At 46.3% G+C, this 14,302-nt stretch overlaps 1 protein-coding gene across 6 annotated transcripts in view; it reads left to right on the top strand.

Annotated features, from left to right (window-relative positions):
• Window positions 1–14,302, top strand: part of CATSPERG (catsper channel auxiliary subunit gamma) — a 97,269-nt gene that overhangs the window by 20,765 nt on the left and 62,202 nt on the right. For 4 of the 6 annotated variants that reach the window (XM_075606844.1, XM_075606847.1, XM_075606846.1 and 1 more), the window contains 5 exons: window positions 1,215–1,344; window positions 2,023–2,134; window positions 2,455–2,616; window positions 3,391–3,509; window positions 3,824–4,037. In XM_075606844.1, coding sequence (XP_075462959.1) covers window positions 1,215–1,344; window positions 2,023–2,134; window positions 2,455–2,616; window positions 3,391–3,509; window positions 3,824–4,037 — 737 coding nt within the window. Of the gene's footprint in view, window positions 1–1,214; window positions 1,345–2,022; window positions 2,135–2,454; window positions 2,617–3,390; window positions 3,510–3,823; window positions 4,038–14,302 lie in introns of those variants that run through there. The other 2 variants (XM_075606845.1, XR_012802507.1) reach the window with 2 other exon arrangements.

The following is a 14,302-nucleotide window of genomic DNA, read 5'->3' as shown; positions in this document are numbered from 1 at the left end:
TTTATGTCGGCCGTCAGCTTATCTATTTGACCTTTCAGACGTTCTTCATAATCTATAAAGTCAGTATGATCTCGCCATGTATCAACATTGGCTAGTAATGCATTGATCTCTGTGTTAATTTTCTCAAGTCGTTTGTTCTCATATGAAATGAGTAACGAGATCAAATCACTTGAGCATTTAAGGAGAGTACTTTCCCAATCTTTTGTAAATTGTGTGTCATTGATTAGGTGAGAAGGAGAGAGGTACACTCTTAAGCCTCTGGGAACAAGTCCTGCTAATGCATAATTATTAAGGCTAGTTACTTCCCACCAAATTTTTGCTTGGATGCTCATGTGATGTTCCAGATCAATAAAGTATTTTTTAATATTATCTGACTCGGTAGATGTTACAGGTAAGTCGACTGTGGTTTTAGAGAATAGGCATGCCGCCTCATTAATCCAGGCCCCAAAATCTTGTTTAGTAGTGAGGAAGCCTGACATGTCTAAAAAGAGTATTGGACAGCCAAATCAATCTACAATGGGGAGGAAGGGAAGGGGGAAAGGGGAGGAAATTGATTCTTTTCATTTGAGTGTGACCTTTGCGGCTTACCCTATCTAGGGAATAGGCTATTTAGTGGCCTCCTATGAGATGACATTTTCCTTACAATGTCACCTATCAAGAGTGCAATTATAGGGGGCTTTATATAATCTTTGCTGATTATTTGTGTGTTTATATTGTGATTTTCTCCCTTGCACCAGGTAGTTTATTTTCATGTTTCATGGTTGTCTGTTTGGTGAAGCGACGTGCCCCCTGTTCATCTCCTGAGCTGAGCTGCATTCATTTCAGCTCCGGGACCCCTGCTTCCAGAGATACTTACCTCCGTAGGGGTGCAGGTATCTGCTGCCAGGGAACTTGTGTGCCTAACAAAATGGTGGCCAATAGGAAACCGAAACATCATCTCTTCGGCTTCCTATTGGCCCACGTGATCTGGACATTTAAACGCAACAGAGATAACGGCACCCCTACGGAGGTAAGAATCTCTGTAAGCAGGGGTCCCGGACCTGAAATGAACACTGTTTAGTTTCCGGAGACCCCCTGCTTCAAACCTGTCATAAAATGTAAAAAGTTAAAACAAACGTGCAGTGCTACATGTTTTGCTGCTTTAATGTCCTGAATGTATGACAACATGGAATGTAACTCGACCTTTCTACATGTATATATCGTCAATTCTCTAGACACCGGGAACGGCTTTGTGATCCTGTTGGGAATAGAAAAATATACAGATAGCAAGCTTGTTCCTAAAGGATTGTCATATAATCCGTACAGCTCCATTTTCTTTATATGGGGGAATGCAATCCTGGAGAGGTAGGTAAACTGTATGGGGAAAAGTACATTACATTAAAATGGAAGGAAGTAGATGGAATACATAATGAGAGAAAGGGAAGAGGAAGTGCTAACACCCTATTCCTATCAGAGATGACAAATTGAAATACTTAAAGCTCTGGAAATTCTATCACAAACAGGGATTTTACATACAGATACTGTTGGTAAGATAGTCCAGTCTCTGGTGGGGATCCCAAAAAAATGAAATTCCTTGGTTCCGTGCATGATCATATCACCGTTTATTTAAGGGTTTTGATTTTCACTTTAATCACTATTTATACTTGTGTGTTTAAGGGCCTTCACAAATCACTCCTTGGATTTTTAAATAAAGCATAACAAAAAAGTCAGATTTTAAAAATAGGCATGTCTTCCAATTGAAATTGTTTCAATCAACATGCACATGTAAGTGCTAGTCCCATATTTATTTGCATATAATATTCATTTATTGAATAGTGTTACTTTTTTTGTGTGTGTCTTTTTCTCTTTTTTTCTACCAAACATCATGCTTGGTCCACGTGCTAGAGGACGTCCATCTTTTGCACGGGGATGCATACTGAGCACATTGTAGTTTAAAAATAATGTTAAAAGAGTCATGTGTTGGTAAACATCAAGGCAGCTGAAGAAGGGAATTAATGACTCCACTTATTCCTTTTCTCCAAGCTATGATTTCTCAAACTACTTCTACCTCTCTGAATTCCCAAAGGAGTCTTCCATAGTGTATTTCGTTCAGTCCTACAGAGCAGAGTACGTGTTCGTAACGGAAACAGAAGAGGTGAGCACTCTTCCTTTTTATATAGAGCAATAGAAGGTGGTTATCAGGAGCAATATGAGTTATAGGAGGGGGTTATGTAGGAAAATAGGAGGAGTTAGAAGGCTATTGTATTGATTAATAGGAGCAGGGATGGTTACTTGACACCTATCAATTATTATTATTAACATGAATTTCAGCGTCTCTTGTCTAAACTGAGGTCTAGCTCCCTAAAAACTAGTTTAAAACTTGGTAATAATTTAAATCTCAGACCTCTAGAAACATCACAGTTGATGTACATCCTTCATTGTATGCAACCTCATCTCTCTTGTTCGGATCTGCAGATTTGGTATGGAGTGGAAGGAGGTTCCAATTTAATCCGCGTCTACCCCTCGGCCGCCTGGGACACATACGTCAGCACCATGGTCATGAAAGGGTCAACCATTTACGGCCAAAACGAATCCATGGTCACTCTTTTCTATGACAGCAATCACAAGCTGCAGCAGGTAAGGGATACTCAGAGCGAGAGTAGGCGACATATTAATCAACACAGCACATAGCATTATGCAGCCGGGAACTTTTGGTACATGTAAAGCAAGTAGATTTTTTCCCCAGAAGCTTGTGATGCAGAATTAGGCTGGTGTCAGCACACTTTAAAGATGAGTCAGCAAGTTAATTGTAGGTTGGATGTATGTATGTCTTTATTTATATACTGTAGCGCCATTAATGTACATAGCGCTTCACAGCAGTAATACATGTGACAATCATATAAATAACAAATAATACAAATAACAGATCATGGGAATAAGTGCTTCAGACATAAATGTAGCATTTAGGAAAAAGAGTCCCTGGTCCGAAGAGCTTACAATCTAATTGGTAGGTTGGAAGAACTTACAGAGACAGTAGGAGGGCATTCTGGTAAGTGCATCTGCAAGGAGCCAAGGTTTATGTATGAGGTGTATAGTTTCAGCCACGGAGCTACTCATATGCTTCGTTAAGCAGGTGTGTTTTAAGGTGGATACCTTTAAATGTACCAGCATGTACGTTTTTACGTACATGCAGATTATAGGCGAGCTCTGCAGATTTCACAAGTCTCTTCTTCACATATATTGTACCTGCCAAGAAGAGTCTACCGACATATAGAATATAAAAAAAAATATTGTGGAGAAGCCTAGCAAGAAAAAGAGGACACAATAAATGTTCTGCTGGAAAAAAATGGGCTCTGTATCAAAAATGAGAAAATCCTTCTGGTTATGCCCATATCCTATCTTATTTTATAGTTGGTGTACATGGTGAACAGCAGCGGTAACAGGACCTTGGTGAGGAGAACGTTCCCTATAAACGAGGTTCTTGTTTACAGACAGATCGTTACTAACCCACACGAGAAGATAATTTTTTCGTAAGTGTCAGAGACACAGCAGAATGTGTATAACAAGATGGCCATAATGCAGGAAAAATGACACGGTGGAGTCCGTTAAGCCCTAAGACAGCAGCTCATTTAAGAGAGTAAACCCTAATGTGTCTTTCGACTGAGTGCCCTAAGGCATCTTCCGGTGTTTTATGCAATAGCACCATTTAGTAAATATGGGTGAAATCATTACATGACGTGTTCAGCCACCTCAACGGTAGTGTACTGGCTCCTTAGCAGCGCCTTTCAGCCCATCTGGCCAGTGTAAGACTACGTTCCCTTATCCAGACTTCGTTTCCTTTCAGCTCCGTCAACTACATCCGCTTCATACACCCGTGTCCCTTCGCTTTGATGCGTGTGGTTAACATGCCCCCCCCGCAATTCTACACCCGTGTTCAGTATTACCAAATCAGTCCTCCCTCCATCACTGACAAAATGGGGTTCTACAGCAACGACTCATTAGCTGTATATCAGGGGCTCATATTCCAGCTGTTCTTGCTGCACTTCGATTATAAGAGGGTAAGGAACACCCACATTACTATCATTATTTATAGTTATTCAGAATTATATTACTTATTCTGTATTTTGTTATTTGCTTTTTCATTTTAACAGCATATAGTACAATTGATAGGTCTGAAGAGTTTATAATCTAAACATTGTTTCCTGAGGCACAGGGGGATCCTGCCCTTTGCATCCTAGTGATTACCGAACACGGTACTCTTTGGAGACTCAACTCACCATTTTCACAAAGTGACTTAAAAAAAAAATTATAAGAAATTCCATGTCCGATTTTTCTGAAAAGAAATATTTACTAAACAGCACTAAGCCATAAAACACCTTGCAGCATGTGAACGGAACCGTAAGGTGTCTTTTCAGCACAGCAGGTGTCGTGTGGAGTAACATTGTGTCAAAGTGGGTAAAATAATACAAGTAGAATTATCCTGGATTCAGAATGTCAAATGAGTTTTATTGCATCCGAGTGCACAAGGGGACCACTACAGGTAGCTGATCTGCCTTATAATCAAAAAGAATATATTCTTATACAGTTTCTATTACATTTGTCCCTCCCTTAAGGGGTGGGCTTACTAAATGGAGAAATACAATTTTCTAATACAATTAGCCTAAAATTACTTACTGTATGCAAGTGTAGCCCTGTTTCCCCCTGGGCACAGTGTAGCTACCAATGTTGTATAACCTGTTGGCTCGCAGTGCCTGAGCCTCTGCCACGGAGAGCCTGGGGCAATGTAAATATATATATATATATATATATATATATATATATATGTATGCAGTGGTTGACAAATCACCCAAAAATCTACTCGCCGAACCGAAAAATCTACTCGCCACCTAGTCCCGCCCTGCTTGGTGTCGGCCATGGGGTCATATCCAGTTGCCACGGGCCTGTATTTTAATGGATTTGTCGGACACTGTATATATGGATTATCTCTTACCAAATGCAGCGCCTCCACCTGCGATGGCTCCCAGCAGAGCGGGAGTGGTTCCTTGCAGGACAATAACACAATACTACTCACACAGTATGTAAAAGAAACAGTAGCTTTACTATCGGTAACCATAACCTTGCATGTACCATAACCTTTCAATATTTCTCCTGGAGGAGACACAGTAGATAACGCGTCTCGCAGGACGTGACCCTTCACTGTGTTCCCACACCCCACACTGCAATCCCCAAATGTGTGTGAGTGTGTGTGACTGCGCAGCCACTAAAATGAGCAATGTTATAGTTGGTGCTCTTTAATGGATGTTACCTGCAGCGCTCGGGCCCGCAAACAATCTTCACAAAGGATCCGATGACGCAGAGCTGCCTGCGCTGTCCTCCGGGGCGATCCCACCCGGAGGGCTGACAGTTTCTCTGAAGAGGTCTGGTCCCAAACCTCTGGGATGATGCTGTAGCAGTCTCTGTGTCCCTAACTCAACACACTAACTTGACAGGTTCCTATTCTAGGGCCTGTCCCTGCATTGACTACAACTGACTGGGACTCAGGGCCTAACTGGGCCTGGGGATATTCGGGCCTAGTGTAGAGGCTACTTACCTCTCTACACATAGAGCTCCTATCTCTTTCCCTTCCTGATCTTCACTGACTAGCATGCTCCCCTGCGCAACCTCCTATTCTCTTCCTGCTGAGTTCCTGTCGCCCTATTGGCTCCCTGGCATCTCTTGGTCTGGCTGAGGCTCATGGGACTTTTAGTCCCCGATTCTAGGCCCCCTCTGGTTGGTCCGTGCTTTGCGTGCTACCGCAGCCACTCTCTGCTCTGGCGCGAATTCTCGTCTGACGCCGTCGCCTCCGGGACTCGCTGCGCATGTACCATAATGGCAGCACCCTGAGCGCTCGGGCCGCCGCGCAGTCTCCGGTACACCGGAGCGTTCCCTGCACGCTTTGCAACCATCCCATACTCTCCCATTGCAGTGGAGGTGAGGGTAAACCTGGGGGACCTGGCTACAGCCTCCCCCTCGTAGAATCCAACGGCCTTGCTTGGAAAAGCATAACAATAACTGATTATAACTTCGTACACAGGTTATATAATAAAAATGCATGGGGTACATACAATTTAGCACATCACAACTCTATATAAGATTGTACATCACACTGAACCTAATGATAAAAGATTTCACTCTATTGCGAGCCCACTGCTGAGCCTCATAATGGGGTGCCATGAACAAATCATAGGCCATCCTCATTGGAGGTTGCCCGACTCTCTGACTCCTTCGGAGCTGTTCTTCTGTCACTCCCTCGGGAGAGTGACCACTATAGTCCTGAGGCTCAGCCCCTTCCCTTGGGGGGAAGTAATTTATTTATTTATTTATAAAATCAATTACCAGGACGTAATACATTGAGAGTTACCGCTCGTTTTCAAGTATGTCATGGGCCCAGAGTTAAGACATATAATACATGGTTACAAATACAGTTACATAAATGAGCAGGGTATACATTATATACAAGACATTGCATGCACAGTTAAAGATAATATATATTATGAGCATATGAAACAGTTACAGACCAGATTAAAATGCGTGACAGCCTTAGATTTGAAAGAACTTAAACTGGTGGTGGATGTAAGAGTCTCTGGTAGGTTGTTCCAGTTTTGGGGTGCAAGGTAAGAGGAGGAGCGGCCAGATACTTTGCTGAGAGTTGGGACCATGAACAGTCTTTTGGAGTCTGATCTCAGGTGATACGTGCTGCATGTGGCACCAGCTATCCGGATCACAAACTTGATATCGAACCATATCTTTCCAGGATATAATTTTGTCTGGGGTAATGTGCATTCAACTAGGGTCACAGTAAGCAGCTGGGATGGCTTTGGAAACACTCCCTATAGAGTCCCCCACCCTTAGTTCGGAAAACGCTACTTGATCATCAATGATGGCCGCCGTACAGCACATAGCTGTTAGAAATCTGATTTCTCAGCGCCGTCTGCGCAACACACAGACTACCTTCAGGGAGACTCAGGGCGCGCAGCGCAACCTCCGCTTACCTGCCTTCACGGGCCGTCAGCTCCTCCGTCCCACGCGCACACGTGTGTCCTCCAATGCTGGTCGCGTGCACACGCAGCTTACAGAGCACACACCCAGCATCCACTCTTCTACTTCCACTTCTGCTGTGAGGCTCCGCCCCCGTACACTGCACAGGTGTAATCAGAGTGCTACCTGTGCTCACCTGGATTGTATCAGCCACACCTATCCAGAGAGGCTCCCTGCAGTCCTCCTGACCCGCCTCCATCCCTGATTGGTCAGCCCAGCCTTATCTAGCATCTCTGAGCCCTCACTCATCGCTCGACATGTCTCTGTATGGAAGTGTTTGGTGTACTCTTGGTTACTACAGGTTTTGACACGGCTCGTACGACTACCCCCTTTGGCTCTCGACTTCGGCTCTCCTTGGACTACGTATACTCTGGCATCCGACGATCATGGCTTGGACTTCAACCTTCCTCATCTCTCCGCTCCCTGACCTCGGCAAGGCAATCACTATTTTACTCCTATACCCGGTACCGGCAAGTATTGTCTACGTTACTTAAATCTGGCCTGGCAATGCTTAATACCACACTCCGGACACGCTCCCTTTGCTGCGGGTGCGTGTATTCCTACCTCCCCCTTCAGCACAGGGGACAGGTCTGGTCTGCGGGCAGCACCAGCGTAACAATAGCCCGCATTCCGGGTCCGGGAATCTCCTCCCACTGGTCATCATCTGGAGTAGTATTCAGTCCTGGTCTTCTAGACAGGGCGTCGGCTCCAACATTTAGAGAGCCAGGCTTATATTTCAGGGTGAAATTATAATTGGACAGCGCTGCCAGCCAACGATGGCCAGCCACATCCAGTTTAGCTGAGGTCATAATGTAGATAAGAGGATTATTGTCCGTCCGTACTTGGAATTAATTCCATAGAGATAATCATGGAGCTTATCCACTATAGCCCATTTCAATGCAAGAAATTCTAACTTATGCACAGGATAATTCTGTTCACTGGGTGTTAGACTGCGACTGATGTAGGCTACGGGCCGAATCCCTGCCGGGTGTTTCTGGTGTAACACCGCGCCCAGTCCATTGAGACTAGCGTCCACATGTAGGATGTAAGGTTGTTCTGGGTCAGCATACTGCACCGACACACTTTATTCGAGCAAATACCCAGTATATACCTGGCAGATACCTGGAATGCGCCGCTCCTCACCTCTGACAAGCCCCGTTGCGTTTGCCTTCCCAGCCTGGGTTCATGCCTGGCTGACGGGCGGCTGATCTGTTAAATGATAATGATTAGGATTTAATAGGCTGCAATGCTTCGCGTGTCTACCAGATGGCATAAATTCATGAATTGTAATGCATTATATATATATATACTGTGCAGTTTTGCAGCCAGCGGGAATAAAATGCTTCAATCCCTGCTTGGAAAATACCTCAATGCACTCGGGCAGAAAACAGTCACAAACCTCAATACACCCGGGTATACCCGAATTCGTGGGACTAGCCGAGCTCGAATAAAGTGTGTCGCCAGTGTACGCCAGCACTGGTGCGGCCGTCAGACTTCGTTTTAGATCCAGGAAGGCCTGATCACATTCTGGTGTCCATTTGTCACCAAACGATTGACGGGCAGAGGCCGCCTTACGTCCAGTGTCCTCTGGATGTATTTTAAGAAGATTGTTGAGTGGTTTTGCTCTACTGTGTCACGGTAACTTGTGAAGGGTTATAATATACACAAATATCACTGGGTTGAATTGAACATGACTAAGATATGATAAATATAGTTTATTCCTTAAAGAAGGTGAACACACAAGATTTCACAAATAACATACAGAATATGAACACTTACTCAGGGTTTGGGGCAATGAAGCAATCAGGATCTGGATTGGCAATTCATTCACGATACAGGATACCAAACAAAGTCACAACGAAGACACTGGGCATAGGGCTTACACTCGTTTATATGGGGTTTCAGCCCTATCCCTTAACATTGGGTGCCAGGCATTGGTTATCAATTACCTCCACCCAATTACCCCTTGCCACCTCACGTGAGAAGCAAGGTAATACCTGCCTACAGGGGTGGGCATTATTCTAATCAGGGGCTCATTTCACTAGCCCCCCTCCCAAAAGCCTGGTGTCGCCCAATCTGCCTTTTGGGTCCCTTCACAGGAAAACCTTTGTCTCAAGGTGTGAAACACAACACTTTACCCAAGTACCCATGTCCTGCTCTTGTTTGTCCTAGCATACACAAGCAGGGTTGGGGGAGCCTTTGATCAGGAGGCTTATTGTAGACCACTTGTCGCCCCCTAAGCATTAGCATACCATATGGGCCTCTAGCTTTCCCAGGCTTAGAAATACCAAGGATGCAGAGTAACATTTTAATATTAAACATATATTAAAATAATCCGTTCTGTGGGTCTGAGCGGGCTGAAATTTGCCAGGTCCTCATGCCGGAGGACCCTTGCCATAGTAGCCAAATATCAGCCTTCCACGACCCCCAGAACCGGAGATACAAAAAAAACAAGTTAAAATCCCCTATTAACTTTAATGCAGGATTCTCTGCTATGCTAAAATAAATCACTGCATTTCACTCTTACATTGAAATCAATGGGCTCCGCCGCTATAGGCTTTTAATGGAGCAACTCCGCCATTGAAGTCAATGGGAAAACCACCTTTTTCACATTTACCCATACTCTGTCCGGTTGATCGGAGAGGACTGGAAACTGCCATGCAGTCATGCCGGAGCAGTGACTACATGCTAGCCAAAGCCTAGCCCTCTGGTACTTACGGAACCGGAGTTATGGGTTTTCACTTTACACACTTTTGGACTTAGCCGTTTCAAAGCCACACGGCTTTCCTCCATTAAAATCAATAGGGCCGGCGCTGCCATAGGATTCAATGGGACCTTCGCTACTATTGAAGTCAATGGGAAACACACACTTTTTCACAGTTAACCCTACTCCGTTCGGTTGAGGGGAGAGAGCTGGAATTGCCATGCAGTCATGCCGGAGCAGTGACTATATCCTGGCCAAATCCCAGCCCTCTGGTCCCCACGGAACCGGAGTTATGGGTTTTCAGTTTACACTGTTTTGGACTTAGTGTTTGAAAGCCACGCGGCTTTCTCTGCCATTGCGGACAATGGTGCGACCCTCGTGGCCGGCGCGATCCTTTCTCGTCCCATTAACTGTCGGAACTCGGTTGGGGTCGAGTGAGGGGGTTCCTAGGGGCCAGGGGCAAAACGAATTTTATTTCTTGGTGCCCTAGAACAAAAGTTCCCACGCCAATTGGACGTGAACTTGACCGAGACCTGATCAAAGCTCTTTTTAGACATTGTTTCCGCTCTTCCTGTTTTGCGGTCTGGCAGGCTGCCAGCTCGTCTCTGGAGGTCGGCTTCAAGGAATCCCCATTGAAATGCATTACTCTATTCACTTTCAATGGGGAACCGCCGCTCCTCCTCTCGGGCGCCACCTGCAGGTCTTCTATGATATCGGGCCCAAACCACTGAAATTCCCATTGAGTTGCATGGGGCTTCAATGGCGGCCTATGGACGAGCTGCAAAATGGAGCCTGAAAAAGCGGGAAAGGGGACAAAGGTCCATAAACCTGCAAATGCAATTAACCCTTTCCCTCCGCCTGATCCCAGTGTATGTGGTTGATGCATACACTGTACAGGTACAAACACCAATAATTGTACCCATATACATTTCTATCACATAGAACACAGTTTGCCCTGAGGCAGGGGAATAAAAATACATGAATTCCCTCTAAATGTGGGAATAGGATAACCAAGGGACGTACCTTTTGGTTGTGAAGCAGCGGAACAAATGTATTATAAGTACATTTCTGGTTAACCCCTCACCTCCCAGACGGTGGAAGGGGGTGCCTGATGGGGATGACCCCTTTATTACTCGCTTGGCACCACTCCCCGTCACAGACGGGAGTACCCTTCCACGAACCGACGATAGTACCCGCGGAACCCCAGAAAAGAGTGCAGTTCCATAACATTGTCAGGTCGCAGCCAGATAACTACTGCTTCTACTTTGGCCGGGTCAGTGGCTATTCCTTCCGCTGACACGATATGCCCCACGTAGGTCACTGAGGTTCTACAGAACCGACACTTGTCCAAAGACAGCTTGAGTCCTTTTTTTGCTAGGCGATCCAGCACTTTTAGGACCGCGCCTCGTGTTCCTCAAACGTCTTCCCGAATACGATCATGTCGTCCAGATACACCAGGCATTCTCTCGGGTTCATATCTTCTTGGGTTTCCTCCATTTGTCTCTGGAATGTGGCCGGTGCTCCGCAAATACCGTGTGGCATACGCGTGAATTGATAAAATCCTAAAGGGCATATGAAAGCTGTCTTCTCTTGATCCTCTAGGCTCATGGGTACTTGGTTGTATCCGGACCTTAAATCCAGCACACTAAACCATATGTTTAGGGCATTCAGAATTTCTTCTATTCGGGGAAGGTTATACTGATCTGCGATTGTTCAGGGTCCTATAATCCACGCACAGTCTCACGGACCCATTCTTCTTCCTCACCACCACAGTGGGAGAAGCACAAGGACTCCTTGATGCCGTAACAATCCCGGTTTCTTCCATCTCGTGGATCACAGTCCGTACATTGCCCCCAGGGATGTTGACAATGTGTCGGGAGCGTTCTCGGAATGGGGTCGTATCACTCAGGCGGATAGTATGCTGAGCACTGTGACTGCACCCCACATCCATCTCGCCGGTGGAGAATACCTCTCGTCGGTTCTCCAATTCAGTCTTCAGCCTCTCTCTCCATTCATCGTGCTGCACGGAAGAGCCAAAGTCGAAATCCAACCCTCCGTTGGGATCATGGGCGCTCGCGGAGTTAACGTGGAACGGTTCTTCCACCGAGCTGACCGGATATATTCGACCCAATCTTTGTCCAGCATCAATAGCCATAGTGAAAGGGGACAGGTTTTGTACGGACACATAGGTTCGATGGGGAATTGAGAATGTCCAATCTCGTATTTCTGGTATTATCTTATACCCTCTCCGAATATCCTCCTTGAGGGTGCTCTCCAAGGAGAATTGGTGTTCAGCTTCATTTCGGTCTGTATATGAACACCAGGCGGGCATCCGCTGTACCCCTCCTGGCGGAATTTCAGTCAGCCGGGCTCGCCCGCAGAATAATAATCCATAGCTATCGATGGTAGATACATTAGGGTCCCTTTGTACCTTGATGAGTTGTAGCTGAAGACTGGACATCAGCAACTCATTTGTCTCTTGTAGATAGGCTCGAATGACTGCACGCACAATGTCGGCATTAGTTCCTAGAATGATAGGGTATTTGGACAGCTCCTGAGGTTCAGGGCACACTGTTGCTTCCTCTTCCATGGGGTGGGATTTTCCAGTATTGAGCTGTTGGATCTCCAGAGACACCGTTACAAATCCATCGATGGGGTAATCTTCACTGCTCAGACCTCTCACTTTCCTATGTTCAGCAGACCTCAATGGTCTCCTCTGAAGGTGTTGGTCATAAAATCCTCGGTAGATAATGGTCACTTGGGATCCCGTGTCCAGCAACGCCGAGGAATAGATACCACCCACTAGCACGCGTATGAGGGCTACAGATCCCACTCGAGTGTTCCCATCAGGGTTGGGGTTGTCATCACCGGTAATGGTTTCAACTTGATCATTGGACGGTAGTGGCCCCTTCTGCTAAGGGGGCTCGGGGTCTCCCCTGCCGCTGTGTATACCCCACAGACCATAACGTTAGGAGGGAACTTCTTGGGGGACGGACTCCGATATTGGCACTCTCCCATAGAGCAGTCATAGGATAGATGTCCCTTTCTTCCACACTTGTAGCATGCCAGGTCGTGTGACGGCGTGCAACGGTTGTAGGGAGGGGATGCCCTCCCGGATTACTTCGGCCGGTCTACCACCGTTTTGACAGGGGTGTCCTCCCTCTTTTCGCTAGATCCTTTGCTTTTGGATGTAGAGGGTCCTTTAGATTTCTGAGGGGAATGAAGCAATAAGTGAGCCTCGTGCTCCTTAACCTATTGTAGTAATCCAGTGAATGTGGGCGGGCTCCCTTGGGTGAGGTTGTCGCGAATCATGTTAGCGATGGGGTGATTTGGGCTGGAACCCCGCAGATACTGCTTGCGAAGGTATTCATCCATTTGGGAGGCTATCATGAACTTGCGATGAAGCAAAGGCCCCAACGCTATCTGTACACGATGGATGAAAGCCGACAATTCTTCCCCCTCTTTTTGGTTGATGGCATAATACTTAGCCCAAAGGGCTCCGTCATCCTCCGCCACTCCATAAGCTTCCGTCAGAAATCCCACTATCATCCGGGAGATTAATTCAGGGTGTTGCTCCCAATTGATACTGACGAGGGTAGAAGCAGGGGGCTTCAAACACTCCATGAGATGCTGGGGTTTGACGGCCTCGGTACATGACCATTCCTCCATCACGTTCCGGGTGTGTTCCTTCCAAGGTTCTATCCCCTCTTCTCCGGTAGGTGTGGGGAGGGTCCCAGAGAAGGCTTTCAATTTCCGGTAATTTTGAGAGTGTGATGCCACGGTTAAAGCCTCTACTAAGGGCGGTAAACTTAGCGGGGAGGCCAACCGGCTTATCTTTTCCTTCAGTTTTTGTAACATATCTCTACACAGTTCCGCTTCCTCTGACGCACCTGAACTGTGACGGCTGAGCTCAGACCGACAACTACCCGCCTCACTTTCTGGATTAGTGACCGATACAGGTGTGTGGCACTCCTCCCGGTGTATTTCGGTTTGGGTTTCCTGTAGGGGGTTGATAAATGGGCTTCCGTCTGGTGGGGAATTAGGGAGCTGCAGAAACTGTGGTGCTTGTGGCTCCATGATGGCAAGGTCCCTACGACAATCAACTAACAGGGTATTCCACTGGGAGTCTTTGTCTATCTGAACATCCACCAGGCAGGCTTTTGAAAATCCTGGTATTTGCCTTAATGCAGTTTGTAACGTATCTAGGGGTAAGGCCATAGGTACTTGACTCACTGCAACTACTCGACGTGAGGACGTGTGTGTCTGTCGCGCCCAGTCGCGTACATTCTGACGTGATGGGAGAGTCATGTTCCCAACAGATAATTTGTGTAAAATTTGAATTTTGGGCACCCCAGGTCTTGATCTCAGCAGCGCCTCCAAATGTAGCCCTGTTTTCCCCTGGGCACAGTGTAGCTACCAATGCTGTATAACCTGTTGGCTCGCAGGGCCTGAGCCTCTGCCACGTACAGCCCGGGGCAATGTAAATATATATATGGATTATCTCTTGCCAAATGCAGTACCTCCACCTGCGATGGCTCCCTG

The sequence above is a fragment of the Ascaphus truei genome, chromosome 7 (assembly GCF_040206685.1).
Source record: "Ascaphus truei isolate aAscTru1 chromosome 7, aAscTru1.hap1, whole genome shotgun sequence".
Taxonomy (NCBI): Eukaryota; Metazoa; Chordata; class Amphibia; order Anura; family Ascaphidae; genus Ascaphus; species Ascaphus truei.
Note: the sequence above shows the minus strand (reverse complement) of the source record. Positions and strands in the feature narration are given on the sequence as shown.